We start from the raw sequence: 20,101 nt of genomic DNA, 5'->3' as shown, positions 1-20,101 counted from the left end.
CTCTCCACCCAAGGGAGAACTACTTTTCCTGGCACAATCTGTTAGGCCTCTATGTATGTTTGTTCTGGCATCAGTGAAGCTGCGACCTGTTATTCCCGCCGGTCTATCCATGTTCTTTCGAGCTTTCGCGGTCAAAAGCGTAGCTTTGGCAACATTTCAGCGCCATGGACAGCGACAGAATTTGCCCCACAGGCTGCTATAAAATGTCGCTGATAAAAAATGTGTCCTAATGGATTATGAAGACCTCTATTAACGTTTTTGAAGTAACAAATTGCCGTGTTAGCAACAACCATATAAATAGACTTCAATGGAATTCTAATTCTATAACTCAGCAACAGCCATCTTTCAAAACCCACTGCTCCCTTTAACCCCCCCATTATGGACATTACGGAACCACTATGATTCATCCCCATCGTAGCTGGACATTAAATATGAAGCACCCAGCATCACTCTATTCCCTGTACAGTGCACTAGGGCCCTGGTCAAAAGTAGTGGACTATATAGGGAATAGGGTGTTGTTTGGGATCCACCCTGCAAGTGTGAAGGGGAGAGAAGGTCAAGGTTGTTGTGTTCATAATTGGATAAATAGAGAATTAGAAAGGTTTTGGGCCTGGATCTCAAACCAGTGGCTCACTAAATGAGGGAATTAGAAAGAAATGAGGGATTAGAAAGATTAGAAAGAAAGAGATTAGAAATTAGAAAGAAATGAGGGATTAGAAAGGTTTTGGGCCTGGATCTCAAACCAGTGGCTCACACTCTGGGGAAGAGGAGTGGCTGTCACTACACTCTGGTAAAACGAGACAGGGGTTGTGTGTGTGAGTGAGTGAGACAGAGAGAGATTGGTAATAGTAGGGATAGTTGTGGTATTAGTGTAAATAACAGTGGCAGCATTCATTTTAGTATTAATAATAGTTGCTTGTTATTTTTCATGTTTAACCAATTATTGATTATACTTTCTACTACTATCCACTGTTATCAGTTTAGTGTTATTTCTATTATTTCGTTTTTACTATTCTATTTTATTATTGTATTACAATGTGAAGTATATTGAATACATTGATGGTTTGTTTCTCATGCCAATAAATGAATTTGGATTTGAGAAAGACCTTTTAACAAGTTCCCTGAACATACAGTACCCATTGATTTCACAGAGCTTCCAATACTCCCACTAGAGCAATGAACAGACTTTAAGAGCTGCAGGCCATAGCAGCTCAGACGTTGAGCAGACATCCCTAATGGTTACTGGTAGAGCAGAGCAGACAGTTCATTAGATTCAGATTCAGGGAAGCCGTTGACACAATGATATGGTCCTGCGTTCCAAATGGTACTCTTTTCCCTACATAGCGGACTACTTTTGACGAGAGCCCTACGAGCCCTGGTCAAAAGTAGTGTACTGAATAGGGTGCCATTTGGGACGGGGCCCATGGCGGCTTAATACGGCAGCGAGGGATCCCATGGCTCTTCATCACCAGCCTTATAGTAATTAAATTATACCAGGCTGACAGCAAATGCTCTCTTATTGAATAGGGTTAATTGCTGTTAAGATGTAGAGTGAGAATGCGAGGGAGAGAGTGAGAGGGGGAGAGAGAGATTCAACAAATCTAATGGCAGCTCCTCTCCTGCCCACCACCCCACCCCACCCACGCGCCCACGACAGAGTGCTAAGATGTCATTTGTTTGTGTTGCTTTTTATTTCGAAACGTATAAACATCGAAGAGCTTGATGTATGTTTGTACCATTTCTGTGTAACAGCCTTTGGCCTCTTGAGGGAGAGAGAGAACGAGAGACCGAGAGCTGTATGTTTCCACGGGACTATCAGTCATTGTAAAGCCCTTTTCCCACATTTTATGTTACAGCATTATTCTAAAATTGATTAAATACCCCCCCCCCCTCAATCTACACACAATATCCCATAATGACAAAGCAAAAACAGGTTTTGAGAAATGTTTGCATGAGTATTCAGACCCTTTGCTATGAGATTCGAAATTGAGCTCAGCTGCACCCTGTTTCCTTTGATCATCCTTGAGATGTTTCTACAAGTTGATTGGAGTCCGTCTGTGGTAAATGATTTTGACATGATTTGGAAAAGCACACACCTGTCTATATAAGGTCCCACAGTTGACAATGCATGTCAGAGCAAAAACCAAGCCATGAGGTCAAAGGAATTATCCATAGAGCTCAGAGACGGGACTGTGTCGAGGCACAGATCTGAGGAAGGGTACCAAAAAAAAAAAACTGCAGCATTGAAGGTCCCCAAGAACACAGTGGCCTCCATCCTTCTTAAATGGCAGAAGCTTGGAACCACCGTCCAAACTGAGCAATTGGAGGAGAAGGGCCTTGGTCAGGGAGGTGACCAAGAACCCGATGTTCACTCTGACAGAGCTCCAGAGTTCCTCTGTGGAGATGGTAGAACCTCCCAGAAGGACAACCATCTCTGTCAGAGGGACCATCAATCATGCCTTTATGGTAGAGTGGCCAGGAGAAAGCCACTCCTCAGTAAAAGGCACATGACAGCCCGCTTGGAGTTTGCCAAAAGGCACTTAAAGGACTCAAGATTATCTGGTCTGATGATACCAGGATTGAACTATTTGGCCTGAATGCCAAGCGTCACATCTGGGGGAGACCTGGCACCATCCCTTTGGTGAAGCATGGCGGTGGCAGCATCATGCTGTGGAGAGTAAAGGGTCTGAACACATGCAAACGTGATATCAGGTTTTTTGGGGGGGGGGGATAAATGTGCAAACATTTATAAAAAACAGTTTTTGCTTTGTCATTATGGGCTATTGTGTGTAGATTGGTGAGGAATCCAAAAGGGCAAGGGGTCTGAATACTTTCCGAATGCACTGTATATCTGCTTGTTCACAATATTTGAATTTCGTCCCTTGAATTGACCGAATTGAAATGACATGAAATGCATGTAGCTCCTTCCACCTCATTGATTGGCCCCTCAGGCACCGTGGAGCCTGGTTGGTTGGTAAGATATCCGCTCTGTAGATCCGCCTCAACGCTGCAGTTTCTGATAAGTTCTAACAGAACTGACCATTACACCCATAGTCCTCCATCAACACCAGCATGTCCTTCAGTCTACCCGGCAATGGAGCTGATGATCAACCTACTAACACATCTGCATAAGGTTTGGTGTACAGTACTCACATGTCTGTCCGTGCCACATCAAAGTTGATTTGTCATGATGCACATGATATAGTGTAGCGTACACAGTACAAGAATATGCTTATCGCAAGCTCTTCCACCAAATGCATTCACACAAACACAGATATGAAATTATAAGTATTAAGTACACAAACATTACAGTGAGCAATGTCATTACCTACCTACCTACCTACCAACCAACCTACCTACCACAGCTTAGTATAGTTTTTGTATTCTGTTTGTATCCTAGTTGCCAAAGGTGCAGGGGCCTTCCTGTGCCAGCGAGCTTGTAAATGAGAAAGCCAGCGGCTGACAAAAATACTTTGATTGTGCCGCAGCGTTCACAATGAAAAATTCAGCACCTCGTTTCCACGCTTCGCTTGTTAAACTTTAATGTCCGTATGAACTCACCCCTGGTCCTCACATGTGATGGTAAGTCAGGCTTACTGAACCTTGGTTACGGTTCATCACGCTTTTCCAAATGGCAAGAGACACTTGGACGTCTGTTACGGAAGCTTCAGGAGATTGTGGACATACTGTAAAACCTCTTCCATCGCATGTGTTAATTCCCGCAAGGGATCATAAATCAGGAGGCTTCATTTTCACCAGACATTTATGAGAAATGCCATTGTGACTTTGTGTCCATATAACATTTAAAACTGGACCAACTGTCCAGTGAAAGTTGTTTCCTGGTTATAGTCTGTCCTCTTGCTGTTAGTGGAGATGCGTTGACAACCATAGAACCAGGTAAGGTCGTCTGACTTCTCCTCCTCACATCTGAAACCCCCATTTTCTGTGCCTTTTCATACTTTATTTGCTCAAATCAAATTTCCCAATGGTTTATATCAATTGCAAACTTCCTGTCCATGTCAGCAGTAGAGAGGAAACCGTGACAGCGATATTGTGGCTCTGCAGGAGATGCATCTCTTAAAATCAGACTAGAAAAACCAGTCCCATTTTGAGTGCAATCAGAACACTTGATGAATGCGAGTTGACAGCAATGTCACCTTTTTTTAAAGAGTCTGTTATAAACTTTTTACAAGGCATTTATAAACTGTGTGTTCACCATATGAATCATCAGTGCTGTTTTTGCAATTTAAAGTGAGCGCCATGTGTACTTTAGAAACACTTTCAAAATGTTGGGAGTGACCAGTTTAATTTCAATGTGGGAGTAATGATTAGTAAATGGCGAGCAAACTTTTTGTAAATGCCTTATAAATGGTTTATTATGGACCGCAAAGTGTCACCCAAGACCTTTAAATAGAGTCAGGTCATTGCCAGGAATGGCTTTTTATAATGGTGGATTTTGATGAGTTGAGTAAAAAAGACAGCTTCCGAATAGCCATTTTTTATTTTTTATTTGCATTATCATACAGTAGGTACAAATTACACTATTGATTACAAGGTAAGTAGCTCAGACTCGCTTTCAAAGGGTTTTTGGGGAGAATGAACATAAACCATTTGCAAAATACAATATATTCTTTCTTTTACAAGTCTATGTAGATATCTAAATCATTATGTACAGGGACAGAAGAAGCGCTTGGTTTGGACATGAATCAACAGAGAATGGGGGAAGAGGCTGGCTGTTTCTCAGATGGCATCCCATTCCCTATATAGTGCACTACTTTTGACCAGGGCTTATGGACAAAAGTAGTGCAATATTTAGGGAATAGGGTGCCATTTGGGACACACCACGTAGGAGCTAAGGCAAAGGAAAATATAAAGCAGGATGTAAACGAAGGTGAAAAAGAACACATTTGGCCAATTCTTTCCCCAGTACGTTTTGGGAGGGTTGGAAGGGGCAAGAAGGGCAGGTAGGTGTCAGCCTGTAGAGGCGAGTTTCTCGGACGAAACTGCTTTCATGAACTGATTGGATCTTGAAGGAGAAGGGATGAGGGCTTTGTCAGTAAGGGAATGGATCGATTGCCCAGGCACTGAGGAAGAGGGGAGGAATGGAAGGATGGACAGAGGAGATGAGCTACCCAGACGGGGGGTTTAACAGGCCAATAGGATGAGGAACGGGGTTGTTCACCGATCAATTATTCACTCATCCACACACTCACTCATTTATTCACTCAACAACCACTCATTTATGGTTTCCTTCCTTCCCTCTCTCACACGCACATGTAAACACACACACTGACTGATAGGCACAGGGAGTTAAGGTAAGGGGTAAGCAGGCATGGTATCGCAGAAGGGTCATACTGCTGTCCGGCTATAGAGCATAAAGGTAAACTCCCACAGAGGTGTAGGCTGCTAACGTGACATAAAAATAAAAATAAACTACAAGAAACGACTGCCGGATTGTCTGGCATCAGAACCACGTCGACATTATTTGAATTAGCAATCCCTTAGCTACATATTTTTAGCGAGAAGCACATGGGTCGGAAATACGTTGTGAAATGTGGTGTTGGCACGCTCTCTTGGACTAACCACCAAGAGTCTACCAGGGAGAGACATCTGTATTGACGAGTCATCGGCATTGAAAAAAACATGTGTATTGACAACACATCGGTATTGATAAGATTTCGGTATTGACGGGTCATTGGTATGACTACAGCTAGTGCAACGCTGCTATTGTCGGGTTCTGGCTGTTTCAGGTTTGGCACAGTTACGAGGTTAGGAAAAGGTTTATAGGAGCAAAAGTCGAGGGAATTGTATAAATCTAGCAACAGTTAGATGTTAAGATATGAATTGCTATGATGATAATTCCGCAAAATATTCCTGTATTACTTGAGCAGAATCTATAACCAAACAAAAAAACGACGACAATACAAATAATGTAAATTTTTTTTTTTTTTTTATACGAACAAACAATACTAACGATAAGAAGAAACAAAACCCCTTCATTGAGACACTAGAGAGCAAGTTGTCCCATCTGGTCTAGTACAGAGATGTGCTTAGGAGTTCCCCTAACCGCATATCTGTAGTCAGATTTGACCATAGCCTCCTAATTGTGAATGGCTAGGATTAGGGTAGGTTCAGCTGATCTTGGATCTGGTGTTTGGGCGGAGACTCCTTTGCTATCCAACCAGGGGCCTGGTTACTGGTACTGAGTATCATGCAGCATTTATATCATTTTGTTAAACTTATTTTTAAATCCTCGCCAACAACATGCAGATACAAGAGCCAGGCACACATTCAGTCAACTCACTCAGCGATCGCATTCAAGGACATCGGATATGTGCGACGGAGACGAGAGCAAACGGAAAATGTTTGATAATATCGGCAAAAAGTCGTCCAGATGTTTCTCTCGGTTTGCTAATCCCGACCGACTCGATTAAAATACTTTGTCACCTAATTGTTACAAAGTTGATATTTTGGGGTACTTTATTTTTTACATAGAAATATGTTAACCTATCTAACATAATAAAATCACATTCAGTTGTAGGTATAAAATCTGCGAGATACTATACTTTTTTTTTTTTTTAAATAGCTCATTAATATTTACAAAAGAGTTAATACACTGGTATGTGTTACACTAAAATATTAATTAGAACTAATTGGGGGGGGGGGGGGGCGGGGGGGGGGGTGCATGACATCACATAAAAGCAGAAAAGGGAACTAAACGTTTTAATAACGTGATACTCTAGTCAACATGGTTAGAATGGCGTTATAGCCATGTAGAAGGGTATAAGCATGCAATATAATATTGCACGGTTCATTGAGTAAGCAAACAATAACTCAACATCAATTTAAATTTAGTTGCTACCTCTCAACAAAAAAAAAGAAGAGTTTTAGGTAATTTACTTCCTAAATCCTCAATAAATTTCCCTCGGGAACTTAACATTGAAGGACTTCTTCAGGTTAAAGAGAATCATGGCCATTGAGGGCCTTTTTGATAAGTGGGCAGAGTGACAACAAAGCTGGGACAGGAGGATAGTAAAAAGGCTGTCACAAAGTAGTGCTACCTGATCACCATTTGCTTTTGGAACGACCACCTTTATACCTCTGTTAACCTGTGATTCTCGTGTAGGTGTTGAAAGAAGATGGGACTGTTGCACTGCCTACTTCATCTGACCACAACTTCTACTGCGTTCTGTCTCAATGTCCACTCACAGTTGTAAACCTAATGACAAGATAACCATACAACCTGGAGTTCAAGGTTCAAGATATCCCTGTGTTAATGTAACACGTGTGTACAGATGTATGGTCTTAATTTGAGCCAGTTTGCTACAGCAGGAAAATAATCTGTGCGGCTACAGGAAATGTGAGTTATTATGTGGATTATAATTAATAGCCTTTTTTTTTTTAGGGGTTGATACATTTTTCGTAAGGGAAAAAAACCAAGTCTGAAATGTCTAAGTGGAAATTACAAACTTCAGAAGCCTTTTTAAACCTCAAACACATTACACATTTTAGTTTGCAATGCAGGAAAGTTTTCCTGCAATGGGGTGATCAAATTAAGATCCTACATCTGTATGTGCGTGTTATTGTTAGTGTGTCATGATATTCGTACTGGGTGTGTATTATTTGATGTATATTGAAACATAGGGGCACCTGTAATGACACATATTGAAATAAAATCTCACCAACACAAGGTAAAACTGTAAACATAGTCTCCCTGTACTGACCTCATATTTGGCTCTGACCCAATAGCTCAAAACAAGATATTATGTTTGTAGTGGCCTTGGGTTTCAATGGAGACTAGTATAGCCAGTACAGGGTTTAACAAGAAGTTAACCCTTCGCTCTAGAATCAGAAAAAAAAACTGGCATAGTTTCATGGGTTTTGTCCCCACACATTCAAAACAACAGGACAGTCATCTCAATATCTGTCATGATTCATTTCAATATCTGTCATGATTCATTTCAATATCTATCATGATTCATTTCAATATCTGTCATGATTCATTTCAATATCTATCATGATTCATTTCAATATCTGTCATGATTCATTTCAATATCTGTCATGATTCATTTCAATATCTGTCATGATTCATCTCAATATCTGTCATGATTCATTTCAACATCTATCATGATTCATTTCAAACAATTGCCCGTCCGAAAACAAACACAACAGGTGGGTGGGAAAGTATATCAACCCTACATACATCTCCTTCCTCAAACCTTCATCCTCCCCATCACCATTAACACACAGCACTTCCACTCACCAACTCCTCTCCCTCAGAGCCCCAAGTCCCATTCCTAGAGGACACATCATTAATACATTGATAGAGGAACTCAAAATGGCGGTTGATATCAGGGTCTGTGTTGTTGTTGTAGAGTTGGACCAGTTTTGGTGATTGGGAGTTTGGCTTGAAGAGGCTGCAGTTGGAGGGTTAGTGCTAGGTAGGGAGCAGAGGTAGGAAGGGACGTCCGTGGCCCCCTCCCCCTCATACGGTGTGCAGGGAGACCAGGGAGGGGTGCACGAACTGGGGGTTGATGAAGGAGAAGCCTGAGAAGTCGGCTTGGTCGATGTTGGCGATGACCAGCTGGTCGGGGGGCGTGAGCTGGGGCTGGGTGCGCGTGAAGAACTTGTCGAAGTTCTCCGCCCCTTTGCCGCACTGCGAGAGAGGGATAGAAAGAGAGAGAGAGAGCGAAAGAGAGGTTTTAAAATGGGAGGCGTAGGTGGCTGCAACTGTAGCATACGGAACACACAAAGGTCAGAAATACTGTACATGTGAAACTGGGCTTCATTATATATCCCTCCACCTCCATCGCCTGGTCTGCTAAACGAGAGAACGGGGGGAAAGAGAACATTTCGCACCTGATACCGCTATTTCTCCCCCTCCTGATTCCATGCTAACATCACATGACATGCTCTACATCCCAGCCTGAGTCCCAAATTACACCCCATTCTCTTTCTTTCGACCAGAGCCCTAGGGGCTCTAAAGTAGTGCACGATAGAGGGTGTAGGATGCCATTTGGGAGGAATTCCCAGTCACCTGGATTGTAATGTTTTTAATGCAATTGAATCCAATGGTTTAAAAAGTTACATTGGCGCGCAGCTGTGAAACACTAATCAGTACTGCACAAACAAGACGTTGGACAGAGTCGCCGAGGGAATTGAGGGAGATGTCAGGACCTCTACAGTCAAACACGTCTTAGCCACTTCTGACCTAGTAACCTGTTTTGATCGAGCTCCTCGTGTTGTTTGGATGTACAGTGGGGTCTGTAATTATTGACACACTTGATTAAGTGTGGCTCCGTTGGTGCAGTAGGGTTCGATTCCCACAGGGGACCAATATGAAAATGTATGCACTCATTACTGTTAGTTGTGCTGGGTAAGAGAGTCTGCTAAATGACTCCAATGTAAATGTAAAATAAAGATGAGCAATAACAACTGTGTTAAATAAATATGACCCCTACCGTTTTGAAAAAACATATAACTTTTGAAAATAAAGTTTTTTTCTCTGAGCAATTGTATCAGTATAAAATACTTTCAATTTTTTTTTTGCGCATACAATAGTTGAATTATTTATTTTATACAGTCCTTATTATTGCTAATCTTTACCAAGGGTGTCAATAATTTCACACCCCACTGTAAGGTCTTATGTAACATCTCACCTCAAATGTCAAATCTGATTGTGTCGCGACAGACGAAAAGTTCACTTGAATCAAAATAGCCACGTGGCCAATCGATGTACAGCGAGGTTGTCAAAGGGTTAATTGGCGTGTTGACAAGAGCAGAGCAAACGTCTGCAACTGAACGTGAGAAATGTGGAGCAGCTTTCATCGCGACTGTAAAGACGGGGCTATCCAAACCTGTCAATGGCAGGGAGACGTATCAGGCGAGGGGGGTGGTTGGATTAGCATTCCACAGCTAACAAGCCAAGGTCAACTACGTGAACGCTCTGGGAGCATATGGGTGAAACATCTCACTTCTGTCGTCTGCAAGATGATAGTCCTAGAAAACATACAGCATGCGATGGATTTGTATGTATGTATGTATGTATGACGTAGTTCTCAATGGAGTCACGCCAGCATTCAGTTGTCTTATTTAAAATTGTGTTGTGTATGTTTAAAAAGAAATTTGAATGCAAAATGGGCAGAGAAAATGGATTTACACTTCACATTGGAGTCATTTAGCAGATGCCCTTATCCAGAGTGACTGGGGAATACGTCTGCTTACGTATTTTGCGTGGTTGTTACATGACAGTATGGCAATACATCTGAATAAGAGCTGCTGCTCTAGCCCTACGGCATTACTGAAGAACATTAGGGCGACTGAGACGCAAATGGCACAAAATGGCCGCCAACACCAAAAATACCGCTGTGAGCACTGCGGTCAGTCGCGTCACACTTCTGACACCCTTTAAAGCGCCTCGCGCTGTGGCTTGAACTTGTGAAGGCCTCAATTCCACTTCGTGACACAGTGTGCCTTCTAACAGTCGATAAGTGAAGGCCTGTAGAGTTTGGAATACTTATTTTCAAAGGCAATCTTCCCCCCCCAAAATTGTGGTTTATTTTGGAGGATCCTGGTGCGTAGGTTGCAGTGATTCCCTCTTGGGTTGGGGTCTTAAGAGTCTAAGGATTGTCGCCAGTACCTTGGGCAATTGGGTAAATTCAAATAGATAACAGCTCAAAACGCTTTAGGACCATTACATTAGTAAGGATACAGTCAACACATAAAATGACAATGGTAAATCTATAATAAGACACCAAAGTTCACAGGGGCATTACAGAGAGCACAGGCAGTGGGGACCGGGGAATTAAAGACTTATCCTCGAACTTCACAGTGTGGCTCTGTTGTTTACACCAGAAACCCTGCTGCACCTCTTCTCGCTCTGTCCTCATCAGTTATTCCACCTACACTGTGTGTGTGTGTGTGTGTGTTTGTTCCACTTAATGGGCTTTAAACCTCCCCAGGGACCTGGCAGGGAATATCCCTCCCTCTCTATATCTCTCTCTCTGTACAGTAAGCCGACATGGGAAAAGGATATGGGTTGATTCACATTACTTAGCCGAGACAAGCAGATGCAAGCTGTACTGTGCTGGCCCCGTTGCGCACCTGTAGCAGGGTTGGTTATGCTTCCTCTTGCTACCGCAGAAATATTTATTTGGACGTTTATGTGTTCAGATCGGTTAGTTGAATTTACATGTCAATAAGGTGCAACGCCATTGGCCACCCTTGCAGATAGGGGAAGATTGGTGATATATTGACTCGAAATCTACATCAATCCCTGATTAGGACACCTCAGAAATACACCCAACATAGTTGCCGGAATCCATGCCAGAAAGGACCATGTGAAAGGTACAAATCTGAACCAGTTCGGTAACGTTTGGGTGGGCATGATAGTGGGTTTTTTTTTATCATGGAAAGCCCGTGTCTGCATGTGGAAGTTCTTTCTCCAGAGTGGAATTCACTATGGATTCCCTATGGAGGCCTACATTGTTGTACAGCTGTGTGTGTTCCACCGTGGTTGGAAAACCTCCATTGATTGGGTCGGTGTGGTCGTCTACACGGCACGTCAGTGATGATTCGAAGGGGAAAAGTCCCGTTGTCCTATATTCATAGTTGTGTGGTGTATGTGTGTGTCCGTGCGTGCGTGTGCGCAGTGGGCCTGGGGCCTCCGACTGTCCTCCTTGACTCCTACGCTGACTGACAAGTGACACCAGCCACCCACTGTCACTCTGTGTCAAGACGCAGTAGGAGGGAGAAGAGGAGCGATAGCAACAACACACATCAACATAGAAGAGAGAAAGCACATAGTGATATGGCCACATTTGTGGCGCAAAAGAGCACAGATCTCCCTATAATGCATATTGTTGAAGAAAAGCCACAAATTCATTCACGCCACAACAGATTATGATGAGGTTTATGGGATTTGTGTCCACAAAAGAGATGGATGAAAGGAATACCGCACAAATCCCTTCCGTCACCCTCTATCAGTCTCCTCGAATACTGTAGTAGTCGAGCGTAGTGGTGCCTGCATCACTATGCAAATAGCCATTTGTCTTGTTTGAACAGTGGCCAGTCAGTCACACAGATAGACAGAGATCTCATATCGATCGAGACGAACAATCTCCCACATTTTTTCCCCAAATTAAAAAAAAAACACATCTTCCACTAAAAAGCAATACATTTCTGCCCCAACCTCTTATCACCTCCTCTCCTCTTTTAAATCCTCCCCCTTTGTCTCTGAGACCTAAACCCCCCCATATGCAAATGTGTCTCTGGTCAATTAAACTTAAATTCAATTCATTCATGAAGTCAAGTGCAATTCCAGCTTACTTTCTGGATGACTGACTGTCGACTCCAATGAAATTGACTCAAACCTGCCGCAGCTTCATTTCCGCTGTGTTGAACGTCTGTTACAATGTCCACTCATTGTACACGTTACGCTGTGCTACTCTTAATGACAGATGGCAATGCTCGCAAACTGCTGTTTGACCTACTTCGGGTCTTTCTCCGTGTCACACACACAGACATTAAAGGAACTCTATTTAGTATGATAAATGGCTGTGTCTGTCTCTATTGAAATACTTGCTGAGGTGTCTCTCTCTCTCTCACCTCTCTTTCTCTCTCTCCAATCCGCTCTTAATACAGAACGACCTACAGCCTCTCGCTGTTGTTCTGATGATCTTCTTACAGTGCCTTCAGAAAGTATTCATACCCCTCAACTTAATCCACATTTTGTGTTACAGCCTGAATTCAAAATGGATTAAATATATATATTTTTTTAACCCATCTACACACAATACCCCAGTAGAAGTTTTGTCAAATGTATTGAAAATGATATATAGAAATACCATTTGCATAAGTATTCACACCTCTGAGTCACTACTTTGTCGAAGCACCTTTGTCAGCAAGTACAGATGTGAGTCTTTCTAGGTAAATCTCTATGAGCTTTCCACGCGTGGATTGTGCAACATTTGCACATTATTTTTTTTCCAAAATTCTTCAAGCTCTGTAACATCGGTTGGTTATCATTGCTAGACAACCATTTTCAAGGTGATTTAAGTCAAAACTGTAACTCGGCCACTCAGGAACATTCATTGTCTTCTTGGTAAGCCAATCCAGTGTTTATATGGCCTTTCAGGTTATTGTTTCAGGTATTTTGACCTCCTGAAAGGTGAATTCATCTCCCAGTGTCTGGTGGAAAGCAGACAACCAGGTTAACCTCTAGGATTTTGCCTGTGCTTAGCTCCATTATTTTGCTTTTATCCTGAAAAACTCCCCAGACTTAACGATAACAAGCATACCCATAACATGATGCAGTCACCACTATGCTTGACATTTTTGAGAGTGGTACTCAGTAATGTCTTTGCCAAAACATTTTCAGTATTGCTTTAGTACCTTGATGCAAACAGGATGCATGTTTTGGAATATGTTTTATTCTGTACAGGCTTCCTTCTTTTCACTCTGTCAATTATGTTAGTATTGTGCAGTAATAACAATGTTGTTGATCCATCCTCAGTTTTCTCCTATCACATGTAACTGTTTTAAAGTCACCATTGGCCTCATGCTGAAATCTCTAAATGGTTTCCTTCCTCTCGGGCAACTGAGTTAGGAAGGACACCTGTATCTTTGTGGATGTATTGATACACCATCCAAAGTGTAATTAATAACTTCACCATGCTCAAAGGGATATTCAATGTCAACTTTTTTTTACCTATCTAGCAATACGTGCCCTTCTTTGCAAGGCATTGGAAAACCTCCCTGGTCTTTGTGGTTGAATCAGTGTTTGAAATTCACTGCTCGACTGAGGGATCCTAAAGATAAATGTATGTGTGGGGTAAAGAGACGAGGTAGTCATTATTGCACACAGGGTGAGTCCATGCAACTTGTTAATGAACATTTTACTCCTGAACTTATTTAGGCTTGCCTTAACAAATACATATTGACTCAAGACATTTCAGCTATTCATTTTTAATTACTTGGTAAAAATGTCAATAAACACAACTCCATTATGACATTCTGGGACATTGTGTGTAGACCAGTGACAGAACATCTAAATTGAATCCATTTTAAATTCAGGCTGTAACACAGCAAAATGTGGAAACGGTCAATGGGTGTGAACACTTGAAGGCATCTTCTTTGGTCAACAACACTTAAAACACTACAGTTGTAACACCAAGATACACCTGGTATATCCTTGTGAACTGCGGATACCTCTCGTTTCATCCATCCTTTAATATCAGTCCGACTATAGTAATATCCAAAAATTGTTCTTTAGTCATCAGATAACACTATTATGTTTCGTTCTCACATGAATCTGGATGGAAAATCAAAAAAGAACACAGAAAATTACCATCACTAAAAACAGACCAGGACAAGTGGACGTGCTTTATCCAATAACACGATTTCCCTGCCTACAAAATCTACTGTGACTCATAGACAGTCCAAAATGTAGATTGGTGTGTTTGTGCCGACAGTATTTTTCATGTGTTTTATATGTGTGCCTGGCTTTATGTTCCAATCCAACACTTCCTCAATATGACTACCGTGAAAAGGAAATTAAAACGCAGTCCCTCAAATAGCCTTCTGCCCCTTTTGATACCCGGGTAACAGCAAAAATTTTAATAAAATAAACGTCAGTTTTAAATAAACGCTGGCTCCAAATTAGTTATTCACCAGATTACCATGAATTGTTTGACTTGTTACATTAAATGATGTAGCCAGTAAGAAACTGCTAACCATTGACTGCTAACAGCTGAGAACTGCTAGCTAGCTGACAAGCAGAAAAACAGTCAACAACTTTGGGAGTACAAACCCCTAGAAATCGTCCGATCGCTCTCTAGTGGCAAGTGAGAACTGCCGAAAATGCACAGTTAATAGGAGAATAATTCTGTCAAGGAACATTTTTTTTATTACATTATTTTTTTTTTTTTGAGGCATACTAAGACAAAATGAACATGACGCCATGTGTAAATCACAACACATTAGTGTAGGAAATGAAAACATTTATTAGAATGCTGGAATTTAACAATGAACTATGCAAATGAGCAAAAGCTGTGCTCATTAAGGAAATAAGACACCTGGCTCAAATAGAAGTTTGTCTCCAATAAGCGCCTGTTGTGTTCAGTGATTTAAGCAAATAAACACCCGGGCTATTAATTGAAGTTTTACGGTAAGCTCCCTGACCACAGTGATTCCATCACCATTAATCAGCAAGTCTCACATCCTGCCACTTTGACCCACTTCCATCTCTACAAACTTAAACCACATATCAAGTGGTTCTCTAAATACGAGTCTAGATAAACTATATCTATAAATAGCTGCTGTGGCAGGTGTTCTTGTTATTCTCCCCTGCGTTCTATCTGTCCTGCTCTGTTTCCGATAGATGGATAAACCCTCTAGTGTTCATAATCTGGGTCTCGCTGTACCTGGCTATTAAATGGCAATCTCCCAGCTGTCAGAACAGGCATGAAGTGTGATTGAGGAGGAGAGGATGAGAGGGGGATGAGGATGAGAGGACGAAAGGAGAAGAGGATTAGAGAGACAGAGGAAAAAGGGCAGACCTCGCCCCCATTCTCATCGACGGGGCTGCAGTGGAGCAGGTTGAGAGCTTCAAGTTCCTTGGAGTCTACATCACTGAGAAACTAACATGGTCCAAGCACACCAAGACAGTCGTGAAGAGGGCACGACAAAACCTATTCCCCCTCAGGAGACTGAAAATATTTGGCATGGGTCTTCAGATCCTCAAAAGGTTCTACAGCTGCATCATTGAGAACATCCCGACTGGTTGCATCACTGTCTGGTATAACAACTGCTCGGCCTCCGTCCGCAAGGCACTACAGAGGGTAGTACATCACCGGGGCCAAGCTTCCTGCCATCCAGGTCCTCTATACCAGGTGGTGTCAGAGGAAGGCCCTAAAAATTTTCAAAAACTCCAGCTACCCTAGTCATATACTGTTCTCTCTGCTACCGCACGACAAGCGGTACCGGAGCGCCAAGTCTAGGTCCAAGAGGCTTCTAAACAGCTTCTACCCCCAAGTCATAAGACTCCTGAACATCTAATCAAATGGCTACCCAGACTATTTGCATTGCCCCCCCCCCCCTCCTTTACACCGCTGCTACTCTCTGTTGTTATCATCTATACATAGTCACTTTACTAACTCTACCTACATGTACATATTGCCTCAACTAACCAGTGCCCCCGCACACTGACTCTGTACCGGTACGCCCCTGTATATAGTCTCGCTATTGTTATTTTACTGCTGCTCTTTAACTACCTGTAACTTTTATTTCTTATTCTTATCCGTATTTTTTAAAACTGCATTGTTGGTTAGGGGCTCGTAAGTAACAATTTCATCTACCCACATACTCATACTGGAGTCCACACACAAATTGAATCCAGCGCGAGACTACAGGGACAGTGGGACGCCAGTATTCACCTTGTGAGAAGCACTGGAGACATCTGGGGTTTGGAACAGAAGTGCATGCATATTTAAAAGGAAGATAGACAATGAAGACACGCACACAGCTGAACGTGCACACCGAATGACCTACTTCATCCCTTTCGCCTACTTCACTTTCATAATAAAGTATGTGTGTGTGTGTGTGTACACACAGGGATTCAAAAACACTCCCTGACTTCGTATGACAGCGAGGCCGCTCATATCGTGTGAACGCACACACACACACACTTTATTATGAAAAAGTGTGTTATTACACACTCTGTTGCTCCACTATGTAACCACTGCTTTGTAATTACACATTTGTGTGTGTGTGTGTAAATGTTTGTCTCTGGGGAATATTCTCATTGCTGGGAGATTTAAGCACATACTATGTGTACTTACATTGTAGTACTGCTTGAAATATATATACACAATATGAAAACATGAGGTTAAATGAGGAATTATTGTGGTATACATGTGAGTAAAATGAGTAGTATTGTTGTACTGTATTGTAGCCCATGCAGAGGCTTTGTCGTTAGAAAAGGTTGTCTTTGGTTCAGTGCGACGACTGAGAGACGATAGCCGCTGGGGCTTTGCCATGCTAAACAAATGGTGCTGGACCGGACTGGACTGTAACCTGTGAGAGTGGCCAAACAGACTCCATTCAGATGCAGCCCAATCTGATCTGACAACAGACCAGATGGGAGTGTTCCTTGGCTCTACTATGGTGACAGACGGCCGCAGGACATTCACAGGTGTGTGTGTGTTTGTGTGTGCGTCTATTGTGCACGCTTGCATAGTGTGTGTGTGTGTGTGTGTGTAAGTATGTACAGTGCCTTGCGAAAGTATTCGGCCCCCTTGAACTTTGCGACCTTTTGCCACATTTCAGGCTTCAAACATAAAGATATAAAACTGTATTTTTTTGTGAAGAATCAACAACAAGTGGGACACAATCATGAAGTGGAACGACATTTATTGGATATTTCAAACTTTTTTAACAAATCAAAAACTGAAAAATTGGGCGTGCAAAATTATTCAGCCCCTTTACTTTCAGTGCAGCAAACTCTCTCCAGAAGTTCAGTGAGGATCTCTGAATGATCCAATGTTGACCTAAATGACTCATGATGATAAATACAATCCACCTGTGTGTAATCAAGTCTCCGTATAAATGCACCTGCACTGTGATAGTCTCAGAGGTCCGTCAAAAGCGCAGAGAGCATCATGAAGAACAAGGAACACACCAGGCAGGTCCGAGATACTGTTGTGAAGAAGTTTAAAGCCGGATTTGGATACAAAAAGATTTCCCAAGCTTTAAACATCCCAAGGAGCACTGTGCAAGCGATAATATTGAAATGGAAGGAGTATCAGACCACTGCAAATCTACCAAGACCTGGCCGTCCCTCTAAATTTTCAGCTCATACAAGGAGAAGACTGATCAGAGATGCAGCCAAGAGGCCCATGATCACTCTGGATGAACTGCAGAGATCTACAGCTGGGGTGGGAGACTCTGTCCATAGGACAACAATCAGTCGTATATTGCACAAATCTGGCCTTTATGGAAGAGTGGCAAGAAAGCCATTTGTTAAAGATATCCATAAAAAGTGTCGTTTAAAGTTTGCCACAAGCCACCTGGGAGACACACCAAACATGTGGAAGAAGGTGCTCTGGTCAGATGAAACCAAAATTGAACTTTTTGGCAACAATGCAAAACGTTATGTTTGGCGTAAAAGCAACACAGCTGAACACACCATCCCCACTGTCAAACATGGTGGTGGCAGCATCATGGTTTGGGCCTGCTTTTCTTCAGCAGGGACAGGGAAGGTGGTTAAAATTGATGGGAAGATGGATGGAGCCAAATACAGGACCATTCTGGAAGAAAACCTGATGGAGTCTGCAAAAGACCTGAGACTGGGACGGAGATTTGTCTTCCAACAAGACAATGATCCAAAACATAAAGCAAAATCTACAATGGAATGGTTCAAAAATAAACATATCCAGGTGTTAGAATGGCCAAGTCAAAGTCCAGACCTGAATCCAATCGAGAATCTGTGGAAAGAACTGAAAACTGCTGTTCACAAATGCTCTCCATCCAACCTCACTGAGCTCGAGCTGTTTTGCAAGGAGGAATGGGAAAAAATCTCAGTCTCTCGATGTGCAAAACTGATAGAGACATACCCCAAGCGACTTACAGCTGTAATCGCAGCAAAAGGTGGCGCTACAAAGTATTAACTTAAGGGGGCTGAATAATTTTGCACGCCCAATTTTTCAGTTTTTGATTTGTTAAAAAACTTTGAAATATCCAATAAATGTCGTTCCACTTCATGATTGTGTCCCACTTGTTGTTGATTCTTCACAAAAAAAATACAGTTTTATATCTTTATTTGAAGCCTGAAATGTGGCAAAAGGTCGCAAAGTTCAAGGGGGCCGAATACTTTCGCAAGGCACTGTATGTGTACACATAAATGTGTGCATGTGTGTGTGAGTGGGTGTTGTTACTCATCCGAATGCGAAACTGAGATCGCATCGGATAGTAAGCAACCAAATAGGACACACACACTCCTCAGTGGAGTATATGTCCACTGTGTGTGAAAACGGGCCAAACATACCAATGAACAGGGGATGTGACTCACTGTGCCACTGAAAGAACACAAAGCTACGACTGCGTCTCCATTTCAATCATTTTGTATTAAAGAAGAAATATAGATGACGACAGCAAACCGCATGTACAATGTACATTTATTTTAAACCTCATTTTAATCAGACATGGGTACTGTAGGTTGTGTGTATGTGTGTGTGTGTGACTCACCCCTTTGGGCTTGAAGGGGGGCTGGATCTCGCGGTTCTGGAGGCGTTCCCAGTCGATGCGTCTGAAGAAGGCGTGCTCCTGGATGTCCCTCTCTCCCTCGGAGCCGCAGCCCAGACGCTTCGACGGGTGTTTGGTCATCAGCTGGGAGGGAAAAGCAGGGAAGGGCCATAGAGTTAGAACAGCTAGAATGGCAATTCTACAGATAAACATGTCACTATTCTGTCAATCAGGAAAGGGCCATAGAGATAGGTGTAGATCTAAATTCCACTATGAGGTCATCATCAAGCAGAGGCTGGCGTGGACAGACTAGAAATGGAAAGATAGATAGCCATAGAAATCGAAAGACTAAATCGATTCTATATTCTACTATTTGCTCATTGGCTGAGGTTGGGAAAATAAGAAGGGAGGAATGGGAACATGAGTCATGAGTTTAGTGGAGACCATTGAAATTAGGGTCGTTTATAGTCAATATGGGGGCAGTTATTTTCTACGCGTCCTCTTCTTGTTCTCTCAATCTTATTCTCTCTTTTTTTCTGGGTCAGTAGGGAGCCAAACAGATGGGAGTTGTTAAAAAGGGATACAATCGTCCTCTCTCCTAGATGTAATGTGCTATGGTTGTCACTTACAATCGCACAGCAGGAGGCGACGTGGGGGCGCACTATGTAGAAAAAACCCGACATTGAAAAACCATCAAACAAACGTATTTCCTTGCTGAAGTAGAGCAGTAACCACACTCAAACAACATCACGACAAATGTCAATAATGACAGCCACTCTTTGTGGGTTGGATTCACACTGGGGCCAGCCGTACAGAAATGTGTGAACACACTGCTGTAAGTTGTTTTGGATAAAAGCATCTG

The 20,101-nt window shown here is 42.4% G+C and overlaps 1 protein-coding gene across 1 annotated transcript in view; it reads right to left on the bottom strand.

Annotated features, from left to right (window-relative positions):
• Positions 1-4,493: 4,493 nt before the first annotated feature.
• The window catches only part of LOC110485978 (protein kinase C alpha type), a 230,461-nt gene continuing 214,853 nt past the window's right edge, over positions 4,494-20,101 (bottom strand). The window contains exons 16-17 of the mRNA XM_036940643.2: positions 19,243-19,383; positions 4,494-8,656 (exon numbers count right to left, since the gene is read on the bottom strand). Coding sequence (XP_036796538.1) covers positions 8,486-8,656; positions 19,243-19,383 — 312 coding nt within the window. The 3' untranslated portion in view covers positions 4,494-8,485. The remainder of the gene's footprint in view (positions 8,657-19,242; positions 19,384-20,101) is intronic.

This window comes from Oncorhynchus mykiss, chromosome 13 (genome assembly GCF_057628025.1).
Source record: "Oncorhynchus mykiss isolate SJ-2025 chromosome 13, ASM5762802v1, whole genome shotgun sequence".
Taxonomy (NCBI): domain Eukaryota; kingdom Metazoa; phylum Chordata; class Actinopteri; order Salmoniformes; family Salmonidae; genus Oncorhynchus; species Oncorhynchus mykiss.
The sequence above is the reverse complement of the archived record's forward strand: the minus strand, read 5'-3'. Positions and strand labels throughout refer to the sequence as shown.